This window comes from Acipenser ruthenus, unplaced genomic scaffold (genome assembly GCF_902713425.1).
Source record: "Acipenser ruthenus unplaced genomic scaffold, fAciRut3.2 maternal haplotype, whole genome shotgun sequence".
Lineage (NCBI taxonomy): Eukaryota > Metazoa > Chordata > Actinopteri > Acipenseriformes > Acipenseridae > Acipenser > Acipenser ruthenus.
Genome location: NW_026707318.1, coordinates 3,978 through 22,078, shown reverse-complemented (window position 1 = coordinate 22,078; position 18,101 = coordinate 3,978). Strand labels below are relative to the sequence as shown.

General features: G+C 44.5%; 1 protein-coding gene and 1 long non-coding RNA gene across 3 annotated transcripts; one reads left to right on the top strand and one right to left on the bottom strand.

Moving 5' to 3' along the window:
- Positions 1 to 2,749: 2,749 nt before the first annotated feature.
- LOC131725375 (uncharacterized) lies at positions 2,750 to 11,119 on the bottom strand. 2 transcript variants are annotated; one of them, XM_059018667.1, is made up of 7 exons: positions 10,916 to 11,069; positions 8,046 to 8,187; positions 7,514 to 7,621; positions 7,320 to 7,376; positions 6,622 to 6,786; positions 3,861 to 3,974; positions 2,752 to 3,263 (listed from the first exon to the last, which is right to left on the bottom strand). In XM_059018667.1, exons 2-7 carry the CDS (start codon positions 8,175 to 8,177, stop codon positions 3,222 to 3,224), a joined length of 618 nt encoding a protein of 205 aa, XP_058874650.1. In that variant the 5' UTR covers positions 8,178 to 8,187; positions 10,916 to 11,069; the 3' UTR covers positions 2,752 to 3,221. The 2 variants fall into 2 exon arrangements, with proteins under 2 accessions (XP_058874649.1, XP_058874650.1); XM_059018666.1 differs by lacking the exon at positions 8,046 to 8,187 and having other exon boundaries at positions 2,750 to 3,263; positions 10,916 to 11,119.
- A 131-nt stretch (positions 11,120 to 11,250) lies between these two features.
- On the top strand, positions 11,251 to 14,422 carry LOC131725377 (uncharacterized). The gene is made up of 2 exons (XR_009320593.1): positions 11,251 to 11,346; positions 13,649 to 14,422. It is a non-coding gene; the product is annotated as an uncharacterized LOC131725377 (long non-coding RNA).
- Positions 14,423 to 18,101: the final 3,679 nt, after the last annotated feature.

The following is an 18,101-nucleotide window of genomic DNA, read 5'->3' as shown; positions in this document are numbered from 1 at the left end:
TCGATTCTGTGTTTGAAATCCATAAATCTGCTCTTCAGTGATCTGTTTGTTCTAAATGTGACTCCACAGTCTACAGTACCTGCCTCCAAATGCAATCTCAAATTCTCCCTGTCCCACCCCTTACCTTCCCATGAGGTTTGCATTCATTCCCAGCGCTGCGTCTTCTCATCACTCAAACACTGTGTTTATTATTATTATTTTGCTCAGTCTTTGTTGCTTTGACTGTGAGTTCAGGAGCTGCTCTTCAGTTCTAGCTGCGCTGCCATAGTTATTGTATTGTGAATCGCTACAGCCCTGGCTAGGACTACAGCTCCCAGCATGCCTCTGCACCCGCGGCAATGGTGAGGGATGCTGGGAGCTGTAGTTCTTTAACTGCAATGTGCTGGGCTGGGCTGTATTACATTGTTTTGCTCAGTCTGTGTTGCTTTGACTGTGAGTTCAGGAGCTGCTCTTCAGTTCTAGCTGCGCTGCCATAGTTTTTGTATTGTGAATCGGTACAGCCCTGGCTAGGACTACAGCTCCCAGCATGCCTCTGCACCCGCGGCAATGGTGAGGGATGCTGGGAGCTGTAGTTCTTTAACTGCAATGCGCTGGGCTGGGCTGTATTACATTGTTTTTGCTCAGTGTGTGTTGCTTTGACTGTGAGTTCAGGAGCTGCTCTTCAGTTCTAGCTGCGCTGCCATAGAACGTGCAACACGGGCTAGATCAGACAAAGTGACTTTATCTAGCTTTCACTACAAACATCACATATCTATCCTGTATCTCATCTCTATCCTGTATCTCATATCATCTCTATCCTGTATCTCATCTCTATCCTGTATCTCATATCCTTTCTATCCTGTATCTCATATCCTCTCTATCCTGTGTCTCATATCCTCTCTATCCTGTATCTCATATCTATCCTGTATCTCATCTCTATCGTGTATCTCATCTCTATCCTGTATCTCATCTCTATCCTGTATCTCATATCCTCTCTATCCTGTATCTCATCTCTATCCTGTATCTCATCTCTATCCTGTATCTCATATCCTCTCTATCCTGTATCTCATCTCTATCCTGTATCTCATATCATCTCTATCCTGTATCTCATCTCTATCCTGTATCTCATCTCTATCCTGTATCTCATATCCTCTCTATCCTGTATCTCATCTCTATCCTGTATCTCATCTCTATCCTGTATCTCATATCCTCTCTATCCTGTATCTCACCTCTATCCTGTATCTCATCTCTATCCTGTATCTCATATCCTCTCTATCCTGTATCTCATCTCTATCCTGTATCTCATCTCTATCCTGTATCTCATATCCTCTCTATCCTGTATCTCATCTCTATCCTGTATCTCATCTCTATCCTGTATCTCATATCCTCTCTATCCTGTATCTCATCTCTATCCTGGATCTCATCTCTATCCTGTATCTCATATCATCTCTATTCTGTATCTCATCTCTATCCTGTATCTCATATCCTCTCTATCCTGTATCTCATCTCTATCCTGTATCTCATATCCTCTCTATCCTGTAGACACGCGGAACACGGGCTAGATCAGCCAGTCTGTGCAGCGCCATCTAGTGCACAACGAGTGTATTGCCAGCAAGACAAAATGAAACTTGCACCGCCTCTCTCCTCTCCTCTCCTCTCTCCCTCTCTCCTCTCTCATCTCCCCTCTCTCCTCTCTCCTCTCTCTCCTCCCTCTCCTCTCCTCTTTCTCATTCTGCTGTCTCCTCTCTCCTCTCCTATCCCCCTCTCTCTCCCCTCTCCTCTCCTCTTTCCTCTCTCCTCTCCTAGCCCCCTCTCTCCTCCCTCCTCTCCTCTCTCCTCTCCTCTCCTCTCTCCCCTCCTCTCTCCTCTCCTCTCTCCTCTCTCTCTCCTCTCCCCTCGCTGTTTCCAGGTCGTGTCACTCTTCCCATTCAACGGCCTCTTTCATTAACCAATCAGCTGCTGCTTCCCCTGTTGACAGACACGCTTTCAGAGAGTTACCCAGAAGACACTGCTGTCCCAGGAAGTGAAGCAACAACACACTTCCTGAAATGAAGCACGCAAAACTGAGCACTTTCCTTAACCCAGCATTGTATAGTAGCTAAAAATATATATAATCCATATATAATCAGACTCCTATTGCACAGCAGTGTGATCCAGTCCAGGTTTTACTACCAGCTTGATCAGCCCCAGTGTGTCTAGCTAACAAGCTCAGGTGTGTCTTATTATTAAACTCCTAGTGAAACCAGGACTGGATCACACTGCTGTGCAGCGGGAGTCTCATTCCCAGCCTTGCTCTAGTGTGTTTCTTGAGAGCGGAGTTGTAAACAGAAGGGATATTTCAAGGGGGGCTTGCTTGTATCCTCAGTACGTTACCTCTTACAAGTGTTATATACTGGCCTGTATCTGTTTTTAATAAATATTCAATATGAATACTAAACCAATTGGATTGTGCATTCCATTGCAATAGCTGCCTGTCTGTCTGTCTGTCTGTCTGTCTGTCTGTCTGCAGCTTTAATGAAACTAAACTCTTTTCAGAATGTAGTAAACTGACACAGACCCCAAGAAGAAGGGATAATATTGTAGCGTCAAACTGAACAGGATTGTGGGGCTCTGTCTGTCTGTCTGTCTGCAGCTTTAATGAAACTAAACTCTTTTCAGAATGTAGTAAACTAACACAGACCCCAAGAAGAAGGGATTATATTGTAGCATCAAACTGAACAGGATTGTGGGGCTCTGTCTGTCTGTCTGTCTGTCTGTCTGTAATAGATTACACACCACATACAACTGTTTGTGTATATTTTTATTGATTATGCATTTCGTACATATATAGATATATTTGAAATTTTCAATCTAGAAATATATGTAAGCTTTTCAATATGTAATGAAGGATATAGGCATGTATATGGGTCTATGAGCTTGAGATGGCTCTGCTGATGGAGAGAAGAGGGAGGAGGGGAGAAAGGGATGAGAGGAGAATGGGAGGAGAGGAGGGGGAGAGATGGGAGAGGAGTGGGAGAGAGTCAGAGATAGAGGAGGGGAGGGGGAGAGAGGGATAAAGGAGGGGAGAGGAGAGGAGTGGGAGAGAGACGGATAGAGGGGAGAGAGGAGAGGAGGAGGAGAGGGATAGAGGAGGGGAGAGATGGATAGAGGGGAGCGAGGAGAGGAGTGGGAGAGAGAGGGGGAGAGAGACAGGGATAGAGAGGAGAGGAGGGGGAGGGATATAGAGAGAGAGAGAGTCGATGTTAATTGTCAGCCGTCGGTTTCGTATTCATAACAACAACGACCTGAAATGGAAGAAAAATATATTATTGATTTAATAACATTAATATTGATCAAGCTAATAAGAGGTGAGAGAATGGATTTTAAAGATGGTCAGCGCTCCTTTAAAGGGAGGGGCCGGTGATCATGTTAATAAAGCTAATAAGAGGTGAGAGAATGGATTTTAAAGATGGTCAGCGCTCCTTTAAAGGGAGGGGCCGGTGATCATGTTAATAAAGCTAATAAGAGGTGAGAGAATGGATTTTAAAGAGGGTCAGCGCTCCTTTAAAGGGAGGGGCCGGTGATCATGTTAATAAAGCTAATAAGAGGTGAGAGAATGGATTTTAAAGATGGTCAGCGCTCCTTTAAAGGGAGGGGCCGGTGATCATGTTAATAAAGCTAATAAGAGGTGAGAGAATGGATTTTAAAGATGGTCAGCGCTCCTTTAAAGGGAGGGGCCGGTGATCCTGTTAATAAAGCTAATAAGAGGTGAGAGAATGGATTTTAAAGATGGTCAGAGCTCCTTTAAAGGGAGGGGCCGGTGATCATGTTAATAAAGCTAATAAGAGGCGAGAGAATGGATTTGAAGAGGGTGGGGGAGGGGCAGTGGTAATGTTGCTGACCTGTGATTGGCTGGGCCTGAGGCCAGCGCAAGCAAACGCTGACATCACAATCAGGAGCACCATTCCGCTCAGAATGTAGGAAGTCAAGAGCCCATAAGTACCGATCACAGAGTGCTGGAGAGCAGGAATAATAATCAATTGAGAGAGATGCACAGTGTGCTGGAGAACAGGAATAATAATCAATTGAGAGAGTGCTGGAGAACAGGACTAATAATCAATTGAGAGATACACAGAGTGCTGGAGAACAGGAATAATAATCAATTGAGAGAGATGCACAGTGTGCTGGAGAACAGGAATAATAATCAATTGAGAGAGTGCTGGAGAACAGGACTAATAATCAATTGAGAGAGATGCACAGTGTGCTGGAGAACAGGAATAATAATCAATTGAGAGAGTGCTGGAGAACAGGAATAATAATCAATTGAGAGAGATGCACAGTGTGCTGGAGAACAGGAATAATAATCAATTGAGAGATGCACAGTGTGCTGGAGAACAGGACTAATAATCAATTGAGAGATGCACAGAGTGCTGGAGAACAGGAATAATAATCAATTGAGAGAGTGCTGGAGAACAGGAATAATAATCAATTGAGAGAGATGCACAGTGTGCTGGAGAACAGGAATAATAATCAATTGAGAGTGCTGGAGAACAGGAATAATAATCAATTGAGAGATGCACAGTGTGCTGGAGAACAGGACTAATAATCAATTGAGAGATGCACAGAGTGCTGGAGAACAGGAATAATAATCAATTGAGAGAGTGCTGGAGAACAGGAATAATAATCAATTGAGAGAGATGCACAGTGTGCTGGAGAACAGGAATAATAATCAATTGAGAGAGATGCACAGTGTGCTGGAGAACAGGAATAATAATCAATTGAGAGATGCACAGTGTGCTGGAGAACAGGAATAATAATCAATTGAGAGAGATGCACAGTGTGCTGGAGAACAGGAATAATAATCAATTGAGAGAGATGCACAGTGTGCTGGAGAACAGGAATAATAATCAATTGAGAGAGATGCACAGTGTGCTGGAGAACAGGAATAATAATCAATTGAGAGATGCACAGTGTGCTGGAGAACAGGACTAATAATCAATTGAGAGATGCACAGTGTGCTGGAGAACAGGACTAATAATCAATTGAGAGAGATGCACAGTGTGCTGGAGAACAGGAATAATAATCAATTGAGAGAGTGCTGGAGAACAGGACTAATAATCAATTGAGAGAGATGCACAGTGTGCTGGAGAACAGGAATAATAATCAATTGAGAGAGATGCACAGTGTGCTGGAGAACAGGAATAATAATCACTTGAGAGTGCTGGAGAACAGGAATAATAATCAATTGAGAGATGCACAGTGTGCTGGAGAACAGGACTAATAATCAATTGAGAGATGCACAGAGTGCTGGAGAACAGGAATAATAATCAATTGAGAGAGTGCTGGAGAACAGGAATAATAATCAATTGAGAGAGATGCACAGTGTGCTGGAGAACAGGAATAATAATCAATTGAGAGAGATGCACAGTGTGCTGGAGAACAGGAATAATAATCAATTGAGAGAGATGCACAGTGTGCTGGAGAACAGGAATAATAATCAATTGAGAGATGCACAGTGTGCTGGAGAACAGGAATAATAATCAATTGAGAGAGATGCACAGTGTGCTGGAGAACAGGAATAATAATCAATTGAGAGAGATGCACAGTGTGCTGGAGAACAGGAATAATAATCAATTGAGAGATGCACAGTGTGCTGGAGAACAGGACTAATAATCAATTGAGAGATGCACAGTGTGCTGGAGAACAGGACTAATAATCAATTGAGAGAGATGCACAGTGTGCTGGAGAACAGGAATAATAATCAATTGAGAGAGTGCTGGAGAACAGGACTAATAATCAATTGAGAGAGATGCACAGTGTGCTGGAGAACAGGAATAATAATCAATTGAGAGAGATGCACAGTGTGCTGGAGAACAGGAATAATAATCAATTGAGAGAGATGCACAGTGTGCTGGAGAACAGGAATAATAATCAATTGAGAGAGATGCACAGTGTGCTGGAGAACAGGAATAATAATCAATTGAGAGATGCACAGTGTGCTGGAGAACAGGAATAATAATCAATTGAGAGAGATGCACAGTGTGCTGGAGAACAGGAATAATAATCAATTGAGAGAGATGCACAGTGTGCTGGAGAACAGGAATAATAATCAATTGAGAGAGATGCACAGTGTGCTGGAGAACAGGACTAATAATCAATTGAGAGAGATGCACAGTGTGCTGGAGAACAGGACTAATAATCAATTGAGAGACACACACTGAGACGCACACAGGATGAATTATCAAGAGACGAACAATTGAGACACACACACTTGAGATGCACAGACACTGAGGCGCACACTGAGACACACACACTGATACACTGAGAAACACACACAAAGACACCCACACTGAGACGCACGCACACACACACTGAAACACACTGAAACACACTGAGACACACATACTGAGACGAACACACCTGAAACGCACACTGATACACACTGAGACGCACAGACACACAGGATCAATTATGAAGAGACAGACACACACAGAGACACACAGGATCAGTTATCAAGACACACAGACACTGAGACACAAACACACTGAGACACACACACTGAGGCACAAACACACTGAGACACACACACACTGAGGCACACTGACACACAAACACACACACACACACTGAGACACACAGAAACACACACACACACAAACTTACATGAAGTTCTTCTGACCAGCAGTCCTCAGTACAGTCATCTATATCAGTATAGTTCTCATGGTATACAACATGTGTATGTTTGAGATGCACCAGAGTCATCTGACGAATGACTGCGAAGGGCGACACTAAAATACTGACGATATTCACAGCCAAACACGCCGTGACCTGCGAGAGAGAGAGGAGAGAGCCCACAATTACAAACAATGTGTAGATAGTTTACACCAAACACGATTCAGACAGTCCCCCTGAGCTTCAATCTGCATAGTTTTATATATTATACAGCAACACCAAACACGATTCAGACAGTCCCCCTGAGCTTCAATCTGCATAGTTTTATATATTATACAGCAACACCAAACACGATTCAGACAGTCCCCCTGAGTTTCAATCTGCATAGTTTTATATATTATACAGCAACACCAAACACGATTCAGACAGTCCCCCTGAGTTTCAATCTGCATAGTTTTATATATTATACAGCAACACCAAACACGATTCAGACAGTCCCCCTGAGCTTCAATCTGCATAGTTTTATATATTATACAGCAACACCAAACACGATTCAGACAGTCCCCCTGAGCTTCAATCTGCATAGTTTTATATATTATACAGCAACACCAAACACGATTCAGACAGTCCCCCTGAGTTTCAATCTCCATAGTTTTCTGTATTATACTGTAACAGACAGACAGACTTACCAGCTGTTTTGTTGGTCTATTTTCACAGACGACACAAAGAATTCCTGAAGTGATGAACTAAGAAAGAGAAACGAAAAAAAAAATTATCATTGAAGTGAATTCGCTGGAGCGCAAAATGAATCTGAAATGGAGTGAGTATTGTCAGGGGTCAGGGGTCAGGGTTAAGGGTCAGGGGTCAGTGTGGGTGTGTATACCAGCACTCCGATCATGAAAGCCTGGAGATTGATATTTTCCTTCTCCACAATTCTGCAGGTTGTGAATCCGGTCATAACGATAGTGAGACCGAGGAAGAGCATCGTGATCTAGAGAAGAAAGAAACACAACAGAGCTGCATTCAACACACGAGAACACGAGAACACAACATTCAACACACGAGAACACAACATTCAACACACGAGAACACAAGAACACAACATTCAACACACAAGAACACAAGAACACAACATTCAACACACAAGAACACAACATTCAACGCACAAGAACACAACATTCAACACAGAACACAACCCAGCAATCCTCTCTCTCCCCCTCCTCTCTCCTCCTTGTCATTGATTCAGTCCCTTCTCTCCCCCTCTCTCTCCCCTCTCTCTCCTCCTTGTCGTTGATTCAGTCCCCTCTCTCTCCCCCTCCTCTCTCCTCCTTGTCGTTGATTCAGTCCCCTCTCTCTCCCCTCTCTCTCCTCCTTGTCGTTGATTCAGTCCCCTCTCTCTCTCCCCCCTAGCTCACCCCCACACTCTTGGGCTCTCCTCTTATGAATCTGTGCAGAGGCTTGACTCCGCCCCCCAGCCTGGTCTCTGAGCAGCTCTGAGCAGCAGAGCCCTCAGGCAGGATGTGCACACGCGGCTCCGCTGTGGACATTGTAGAGACCCTGCAGCAGAGAAAAAACATTTACTGAGAGGAGAGAGGAGAGGGGAGAGAGGAGAGAGGAGGGGAGAGAGGAGAGGAGGGGAGAGAGGAGAGGGGAGGAGAGGAGAGAGGAGAGAGGGGAGAGAGATTATAGGAGAGGAGAGAGGAGAGAGGGGAGAGAGATGAGAGGAGAGGGGAGATGGGAGAGAGGAGGGGAGAGGGAGAGAGAGAGGAGAGAGGAGAGGAGGGGAGAGAGGAGAGGAGAGAGAAGAGGGGAGAGAGGAAAGGGGAGAGAGGGAGAGAGGAGAGAGAGAGAGAGACTCCTTTTCTTTATTCTGGGCTGGGAATCTTCTCTAGACAATCTGTCCAACAGAGAGACTGGCAGCATCTTCCGCTATTAATTCAAATTATAATCCTGATTATCAGACAGAAACGTCGCTCACGTGACGTTTTCTGCGCTCAAACCATTCTCTTTTGACCAGTGCTGGTGCCCTGGAGGGTACACGCAGGTAAACGGCGTTTACCCACTTTGAATGTGGCCAATATGGCGTTTACCCGCATCTCATTAGAAGGGATACAGAGTTTACTCGCTTCTGCTCTCCTGTGACGTGCAAATCCTGAGTTAAAAACAAAGACATTTTAATAGCGAGCCTCTCCGTGTCGTGCTGCTGAGCGCGACACTGACAGCTCCGTCTCTCCGTCGGAACTGCGGCGGGGGCGTGGCACCGGACCGAGCGTTCTGTTCGCGCGTGTGTGCGAGCTGTGATTGGTTTGTTTATGTTCTGTTTCGGGCTGCCGAATAATCGAACTTCAGCGCGCTTTTTTTTCGGGCTGCCGTTAATAAACCCATAAACGATTACAAACCCACATTCGTTATCTGCAGAACCATAATACCTCCAAACATATCATTTAAAGGCGGCGGGCTCCGCAACCTTCCTTAATATTTTACCAGAAAAAAACTCGACCCGCTGTAGAATAAATTTAAGAACATAAGAAAGTTTACAAACGAGAGGAGGCACCATTCAGCCCATCTTGCTCGTTTGGTTGTTAGTAGCTTATTGATCCCAGAATCTCATCAAGCAGCTTCTTGAAGGATCCCAGGGTGTCAGCTTCAACAACATTACTGGGGAGTTGGTTCCAGACCCTCACAATTCTCTGTGTAAAAAAGTGCCTCCTATTTTCTGTTCTGAATGCCCCTTTATCTAATCTCCATTCCCCTGGTCCTTGTTTCTTTTTTCAGGTCCCCTGGGTCGACATTGTCAATACCTTTTAGGATTTTGAATGTTTGAATCAGATGGCCGCGTAGTCTTCTTTGTTCAAGACTGAATAGATTCAATTATTTTAGCCTGTCTGCATACGACATGCCTTTTAAACCCGGGATAATTCTGGTCGCTCTTCTTTGCACTCTTTCTAGAGCAGCAATATTGTTCAAAATGTGGGTAAAAAATGATAAAATAAGATGCTTGTATATAACACGATATAATACACGACCTGTGAAACGATTACAAAAAATTAAACGACGTGTGTAAGTAATTGAAAAATGAACTATAGTTACCTACATTTCAGTTTTACATTAGGATGTTTTTCCGGTGTAAAGTCGTGAATAATACAATTGTTTTCTTTTTAAAATACATTTTTTATTTTTTCCACGACGCCGCTGTTTTTGACTCGCATAACGCGCTCGGGTCGCTCGCTGCCAGGCTGTCGCGCTGCGTTATAACGCTGCTGGGTGCGGTGACGTGCGGCCGAGGGAGTCTCTTCAGCCCGGACCTGTCCAGCCAGCCAGCTCCCTCTCCAGCGCCTCGTTTCTCAAGAAAGTGGGAGGAATGGAGAGGGTGACTTTCCTAGCGCGGGCAGCTAAAGAAATTACTGCGAGAATTTACAAAAGTCCCACTTTTTTTTTACCCACAACCAGAGAGACTAGCTCGACTGAACTAAAAAACACGCGCGCACGCACACACACGCACGCACACTCACACAGACACGCACACAAACACGCACACACATGTACACGCACACAGACACACACACACACAAACAATAATACACAAACACACACGCACACATACACAGACACGCACGCACGCACGCACGCACAGACACAGACACGCACATACACACAGACACGCACACACACGCACACACATGTACACGCACACAGACACACACACACACAAACAATAATACACAAACACACACGCACACATACACAGACACGCACGCACGCACGCACGCACAGACACAGACACGCACACACACGCACACACACAGACACAGACACACAGACGCGCCTTTGACTCCCACTAAATATATTTATTTTACTATTTCTAACTCCAGTCAGAAAAAACTCCACACGGGCTGAAAGTCGACAACAAACTAAACATTTTGGCAGCTTTTAGTTTAGTTTAGTTTATCTTTAGTGTGTGTTTCTGTTAACGCAGATTTACTTGTTAATAAAGTTTTTGTTTTGTTGTTTTGTTTTGTTTCAGACCGATAGACAGATAGATAGATAGATAGATAGATAGATAGAGAGATAGATAGAGGACATACAGACAGACACACATACAGACACACAGACAGATTGATAGATAGATAGATAGATAGATAGGTAGATAGATAGATAGATAGATAGATAGATAGATAGATAGAGGACAGACAGATTGATAGATAGATAGATAGAGAGATAGATAGATAGATAGGGAGAGGACAGACAGACAGATAGATAAATAGACAGACAGATTTCTACCCACTTTCTCCAGCGATGCTCTCTGAACGTGAGTCGAAATTCCCGGTTTTGAAAGCGCTGTAAATGAGTTACGCTGCTTCATCCGAGTTTTATTTTTCCACAACAAAACTGTCGAAACGACAACAGCGATAACGAGGAGGGAGAGAGAGAGAGGGATGGAGGGAGAGGGAGGGGGAGAGCGGAAGAGGGAGGGGAGACAGAGAGAGGGGGAGAGGGAGGGGGAGAGTCGGAATAATAATGTAAAACAAACTGTTTCTTTGTTCTTTTCGTTGTCTATCGACACCCCCCTTCCTCTCTCTCTCTCTCTCTCTCTCTCTCTCTCTCTCTCTCTCTCTCTCTCTCTCTCTCTCTCTCTCTCTCTCTCTGCCAAAGAGATACACTGACTGGGGGTTCCCTGTTTTCCTGTTTTGACTGAACGATTCATATTGTTAAGCGGTAGGTTACATATTTTTTTTTAAAACTCGCTAAAAGAAAAGGTATTATTATTATTTTTTTAATAGTATTATTTTCTTAAAACAGTTTTTCGAGAATAGCTGTGTGTTTCCCGTGGTTATACTGTGCAGACCTCTCTGTGCTTTACAATGCTTCCCTATGCTTTACCAGACCTCTCTGTGCTTTACAATGCTTCCCTATGCTTTACCAGACCTCTCTGTGCTTTACAATGCTTCCCTATGCTTTACCACACCTGTCTGTGCTTTACAATGCTTCCCTATGCTTTACCACACCTCTCTGTGCTTTACAATGCTTCCCTGTGCTTTACCAGACCTCTCTGTGCTTTACAATGCTTCCCTATGCTTTACCAGACCTCTCTGTGCTTTACAATGCTTCCCTATGCTTTACCAGACCTCTCTGTGCTTTACAATGCTTCCCTATGCTTTACCAGACCTCTCTGTGCTTTACAATGCTTCCCTATGCTTTACCACACCTCTCTGTGCTTTACAATGCTTCCATATGCTTTACCATACCTCTCTGTGCTTTACAATGCTTCCCTATGCTTTACCACACCTCTCTGTGCTTTACAATGCTTCCCTATGCTTTACCACACCTCTCTGTGCTTTACAATGCTTCCCTATGCTTTACCACACCTCTCTGTGCTTTACAATGCTTCCCTATGCTTTACCACACCTCTCTGTGCTTTACAATGCTTCCCTATGCTTTACCAGACCTCTCTGTGCTTTACAATGCTTCCCTATGCTTTACCAGACCTCTCTGTGCTTTACAATGCTTCCCTATGCTTTACCAGACATCTCTGTGCTTTACAATGCTTCCCTATGCTTTACCAGACCTCTCTGTGCTTTACAATGCTTCCCTATGCTTTACCAGACCTCTCTGTGCTTTACAATGCTTCCCTATGCTTTACCAGACCTCTCTGTGCTTTACAATGCTTCCCTATGCTTTACCAGACCTCTCTGTGCTTTACAATGCTTCCCTATGCTTTACCAGACCTCTCTGTGCTTTACAATGCTTCCCTATGCTTTACCAGACCTCTCTGTGCTTTACAATGCTTCCCTATGCTTTACCAGACCTCTCTGTGCTTTACAATGCTTCCCTATGCTTTACCAGACCTCTCTGTGCTTTACAATGCTTCCCTATGCTTTACCACACCTCTCTGTGCTTTACAATGCTTCCCTATGCTTTACCAGACCTCTCTGTGCTTTACAATGCTTCCCTATGCTTTACCAGACCTCTCTGTGCTTTACAATGCTTCCCTATGCTTTACCAGACCTCTCTGTGCTTTACAATGCTTCCCTATGCTTTACCAGACCTCTCTGTGCTTTACAATGCTTCCCTATGCTTTACCAGACCTCTCTGTGCTTTACAATGCTTCCCTATGCTTTACCAGACCTCTCTGTGCTTTACAATGCTTCCCTATGCTTTACCAGACCTCTCTGTGCTTTACAATGCTTCCCTGCGCTTTACCAGACCTCTCTGTGCTTTACAATGCTTCCCTATGCTTTACCAGACCTCTCTGTGCTTTACAATGCTTCCCTATGCTTTACCAGACATCTCTGTGCTTTACAATGCTTCCCTATGCTTTACCACACCTCTCTGTGCTTTACAATGCTTCCCTGTGCTTTACCAGACCTCTCTGTGCTTTACAATGCTTCCCTATGCTTTACCAGACCTCTCTGTGCTTTACAATGCTTCCCTATGCTTTACCAGACCTCTCTGTGCTTTACAATACTTCCCTATGCTTTACCAGACCTCTCTAACATGATCACCGGCCCCTCCCTTTAGAGGAGAGCTGACCATCTTTAAAATCCATTCTCTCACCTCTTATTAGCTTTATTAACATGATCACCGGCCCCTCCCTTTAAAGGAGCGCTGACCATCTTTAAAATCCATTCTCTCACCTCTTATTAGCTTTATTAACATGATCACCGGCCCCTCCCTTTAAAGGAGCGCTGACCATCTTTAAAATCCATTCTCTCACCTCTTATTAGCTTTATTAACATGATCACCGGCCCCTCCCTTTAAAGGAGCGCTGACCATCTTTAAAATCCATTCTCTCACCTCTTATTAGCTTTATTAACATGATCACCGGCCCCTCCCTTTAAAGGAGCGCTGACCATCTTTAAAATCCATTCTCTCACCTCTTATTAGCTTTATTAACATGATCACCGGCCCCTCCCTTTAAAGGAGCGCTGATCATCTTTAAAATCCATTCTCTCACCTCTTATTAGCTTGATCAATATTAATGTTATTAAATCAATAATATATTTTTCTTCCATTTCAGGTCGTTGTTGTTATGAATACGAAACCGATGGCTGGCAATTAACATCGACTCTCTCTCTCTCTATATCCCTCTCCTCCTCCTCTCCCCTCTATCCCTGTCTCTCTCCCCCTCCTCTCCGTCTCTCTCCCCCTCCTCTCCTCTCTATCCCTGTCTCTCTCCCCCTCCTCTCCCTGTCTCTCTCCCACTCCTCTCCTCTCTCCCCTCTATCCGTCTCTCTCCCCTCCTCTATCCCCCTCCCCCTCCTCTCCTCTCTATCCCTCTCTCCCCCTCCTCTCCCTGTCTCTCTCCCACTCCTCTCCTCGCTCCCCTCTATCCGTCTCTCTCCCCTCCTCTATCCCTCTCTCCCCGTCTCTCTCCCCCTCCTCTCCCCCTCCTCTCCTCTCTATCCCTGTCTCTCTCCCCCTCCTCTCCCTGTCTCTCTCCCCCTCCTCGCCTCTCTCCCCATCTCTCTCCCACTCCTCTCCTCTCCCCTCTATCCGTCTCTCTCCCCTCCTTTATCCCTCTCTCCCCCTCCCCTCCTCTATCCCTGACTCTCTCCCACTCCTCTCCTCTCTCCCGTCTCTCCCCCTCCTCTCCTCCCATTCTCCTCTCATCCCTTTCTCCCCTCCTCCCTCTTCTCTCTCCATCAGCAGAGCCATCTCAAGCTCATAGACCCATATACATGCCTATATCCTTCATTACATATTGAAAAGCTTCCATATATTTCTATATTGAAAATTTCAAATATATCTATATATGTACGAAATGCATAATCAATAAAAATATACACAAACAGTTGTATGTGGTGTGTAATCTATTACAGACAGACAGACAGACAGACAGACAGAGCCCCACAATCCTGTTCAGTTTGACGCTACAATATAATCCCTTCTTCTTGGGGTCTGTGTTAGTTTACTACATTCTGAAAAGAGTTTAGTTTCATTAAAGCTGCAGACAGACAGACAGACAGACAGACAGACAGACAGACAGACAGAGCCCCACAATCCTGTTCAGTTTGACGCTACAATATAATCCCTTCTTCTTGGGGTCTGTGTTAGTTTACTACATTCTGAAAAGAGTTTAGTTTCATTAAAGCTGCAGACAGACAGACAGACAGACAGACAGACAGACAGAGCCCCACAATCCTGTTCAGTTTGACGCTACAATATAATCCCTTCTTCTTGGGGTCTATGTTAGTTTACTACATTCTGAAAAGAGTTTAGTTTCATTAAAGCTGCAGACAGACAGACAGACAGACAGAGCCCCACAATCCTGTTCAGTTTGACGCTACAATATAATCCCTTCTTCTTGGGGTCTGTGTTAGTTTACTACATTCTGAAAAGAGTTTAGTTTCATTAAAGCTGCAGACAGACAGACAGACAGACAGACAGACAGGCAGCTATTGCAATGGAATGCACAATCCAATTGGTTTAGTATTCATATTGAATGTTTATTAAAAACAGATACAGGCCAGTATATAACACTTGTAAGAGGTAACGTACTGAGGATACAAGCAAGCCCCCCTTGAAATATCCCTTCTGTTTACAACTCGAGCAAGGCTGGGAATGAGACTCCCGCTGCACAGCAGTGTGATCCAGTCCTGGTTTCACTAGGAGTTTAATAATAAGACACACCTGAGCTTGTTAGCTAGACACACTGGGGCTGATCAAGCTGGTAGTAAAACCTGGACTGGGAGACGCTGCTGTGCAATAGGAGTCTGATTATATATGGATTATATATATTTTTAGCTACTATACAATGCTGGGTTAAGGAAAGTGCTCAGTTTTGCGTGCTTCTTTTCAGGAAGTGTGTTGTTGCTTCACTTCCTGGGACAGCAGTGTCTTCTGGGTAACTCTCTGAAAGCGTGTCCGTCAACAGGGGAAGCAGCAGCTGATTGGTTAATGAAAGAGGCTGTTGAAGGGGAAGAGCGACACGACCTGGAAACACTGAGGGGAGAGGAGAGAGAGAGGAGAGAGGAGGGGAGAGAGAGGGAAGAGGGGAGAGGAGAGGAGAGGAGAGAGGAGAGAGGAGAGGAGAGAGGAGAGGGGAGAGAGGAGAGGGGAGAGAGGAGGGGAGAGGAGGGGAGAGAGAGGGAAGAGGGGAGAGGAGAGGAGAGAGGAGAGAGAGAGGAGAGAGGAGAGGGGAGAGAGGAGAGGAGAGGGGAGAGAGGAGGAGAGAGGAGAGGGGAGAGAGGAGAGAGGAGAGAGGAGAGGGGAGAGAGGAGAGGGGAGAGAGGAGAGAGGAGAGGGGAGAGAGGAGAGGGGAGAAAGGAGAGAGGAGAGAGGAGAGGAGAGAGGAGAGGAGAGATGAGTGAAGAAATAGGAGCAAGGAGGGATGAGAGAGGAGAGAATGGAGAGGGGAGAGAGGAGAGACAGTTTTGGGGTGTCTTCAATTTCAGGGTTCACTGCGAAGTCCTTTTAGTGCTGAATAGCAGAGTATCGCTTGGGGAATCAACGCCACCAAATCAAAGAAGATCAAAACCCCCACAGTCCCCGCGATCAGATCCTGCGAAGAAATGAAACTGAATCACATCAACAAGCCTTAGATTGTAATTATACAGCACTGGAAACAAGACTCCATTCCTGGTTTAGGTCCAGTCTAGTGATATTAAACTGCAGTTACAATGTAATTCCAGTCCAGTCTAGTGATATTAAACTGCAGTTACAATGTAATTCCAGTCCAGTCCAGTCTAGTGATATTAAACTGCAGTTACAATGTAATTCCAGTCCAGTCTAGTGATATTAAACTGCAGTTACAATGTAATTCCAGTCCAGTCTAGTGATATTAAACTGCAGTTACAATGTAATTCCAGTCCAGTCCAGTCTAGTGATATTAAACTGCAGTTACAATGTAATTCCAGTCCAGTCTAGTCTAGTGATATTAAACTGCAGTTACAATGTAATTCCAGTCCAGTCTAGTGATATTAAACTGCAGTTACAATGTAATTCCAGTCCAGTCTAGTGATATTAAACTGCAGTTACAATGTAATTCCAGTCCAGTCTAGTGATATTAAACTGCAGTTACAATGTAATTCCAGTCCAGTCTAGTGATATTAAACTGCAGTTACAATGTAATTCCAGTCCAGTCCAGTCTAGTGATATTAAACTGCAGTTACAATGTAATTCCAGTCCAGTCCAGTCTAGTGATATTAAACTGCAGTTACAATGTAATTCCAGTCCAGTCTAGTGATATTAAACTGCAGTTACAATGTAATTCCAGTCCAGTCCAGTCTAGTGATATTAAACTGCAGTTACAATGTAATTCCAGTCCAGTCTAGTGATATTAAACTGCAGTTACAATGTAATTCCAGTCCAGTCTAGTGATATTAAACTGCAGTTACAATGTAATTCCAGTCCAGTCTAGTGATATTAAACTGCAGTTACAATGTAATTCCAGTCCAGTCTAGTGATATTAAACTGCAGTTACAATGTAATTCCAGTCCAGTCTAGTGATATTAAACTGCAGTTACAATGTAATTCCAGTCCAGTCTAGTGATATTAAACTGCAGTTACAATGTAATTCCAGTCCAGTCTAGTGATATTAAACTGCAGTTACAATGTAATTCCAGTCCAGTCTAGTGATATTAAACTGCAGTTACAGTGTAATTGCAGTCCAGTCTAGTGATATTAAACTGCAGTTACAATGTAATTCCAGTCCAGTCTAGTGATATTAAACTGCAGTTACAATGTAATTCCAGTCCAGTCTAGTGATATTAAACTGCAGTTACAATGTAATTCCAGTCCAGTCTAGTGATATTAAACTGCAGTTACAATGTAATTCCAGTCCAGTCTAGTGATATTAAACTGCAGTTACAATGTAATTCCAGTCTAGTCTAGTGATATTAAACTGCAGTTACAATGTAATTCCAGTCTAGTCTAGTGATATTAAACTGCAGTTACAATGTAATTCCAGTCCAGTGTAACTGGAGGACTCTTACATTGACGGATCTGACAAATCCATATATCTTATAAACGTCTTCTCCCTTGGGCTGAGATCTTATGTAGTGTAAGGCGACAGAATAGAGAACGACAGCCACCAGGGCGAGGACCACCGCAGAGAGGCCAGCCCAGAGACAAGCTCGTATCTGAGGAAGAGAGAGAGGGGAGGAGAGGAGAGAGGAGTGGAGAGGGGAGAGAGGAGAGGAGAAGGGAGAGGAGAGAGAGGAGAGAAGAGAGGGGAGAGAGGAGAGAGGAGAGAGGAGAGAGAGGAGAGAGGAGAGAGGAGAGAGAGGAGAGAGAGGAGAGAGGAGAGAGGAGATAGAGAGTGGAGAGGAGAGAATAAAGGAGAAAGTAGAGGGGAGAGAGGACAGGAGAGGAGAGGGGACAGGGGAGGAGATGAGAGAGGAGAGAAGAGGGGAGAGGAGAGATGGGAGAGAGGAGAAAGGAGAGAGAGAGGAGAGGAGAGAGGAGAGGAGAGGGGAGGGGAGAGAGGGTAGAGAGGAGAGGGGAGAGGAGAGAGGAGAGAGGAAGGGAGA

What these genes read in the sequence shown, in the direction of transcription:
- LOC131725375 (XM_059018667.1), bottom strand. Translation starts at nt 8,177, where the DNA reads ATGTCCACAGCGGAGCCGCGTGTGCACATCCTGCCTGAGGGCTCTGCT. An exon ending in ATAGACCAACAAAACAGCTG is followed by an intron (nt 6,787 to 7,319) that starts GTAAGTCTGTCT and finishes TCTCTCTCGCAG; the next exon opens with GTCACGGCGTGTTTGGCTGT. An exon ending in TCAGGCCCAGCCAATCACAG is followed by an intron (nt 3,264 to 3,860) that starts GTCAGCAACATT and finishes CTTCCATTTCAG; the next exon opens with GTCGTTGTTGTTATGAATAC.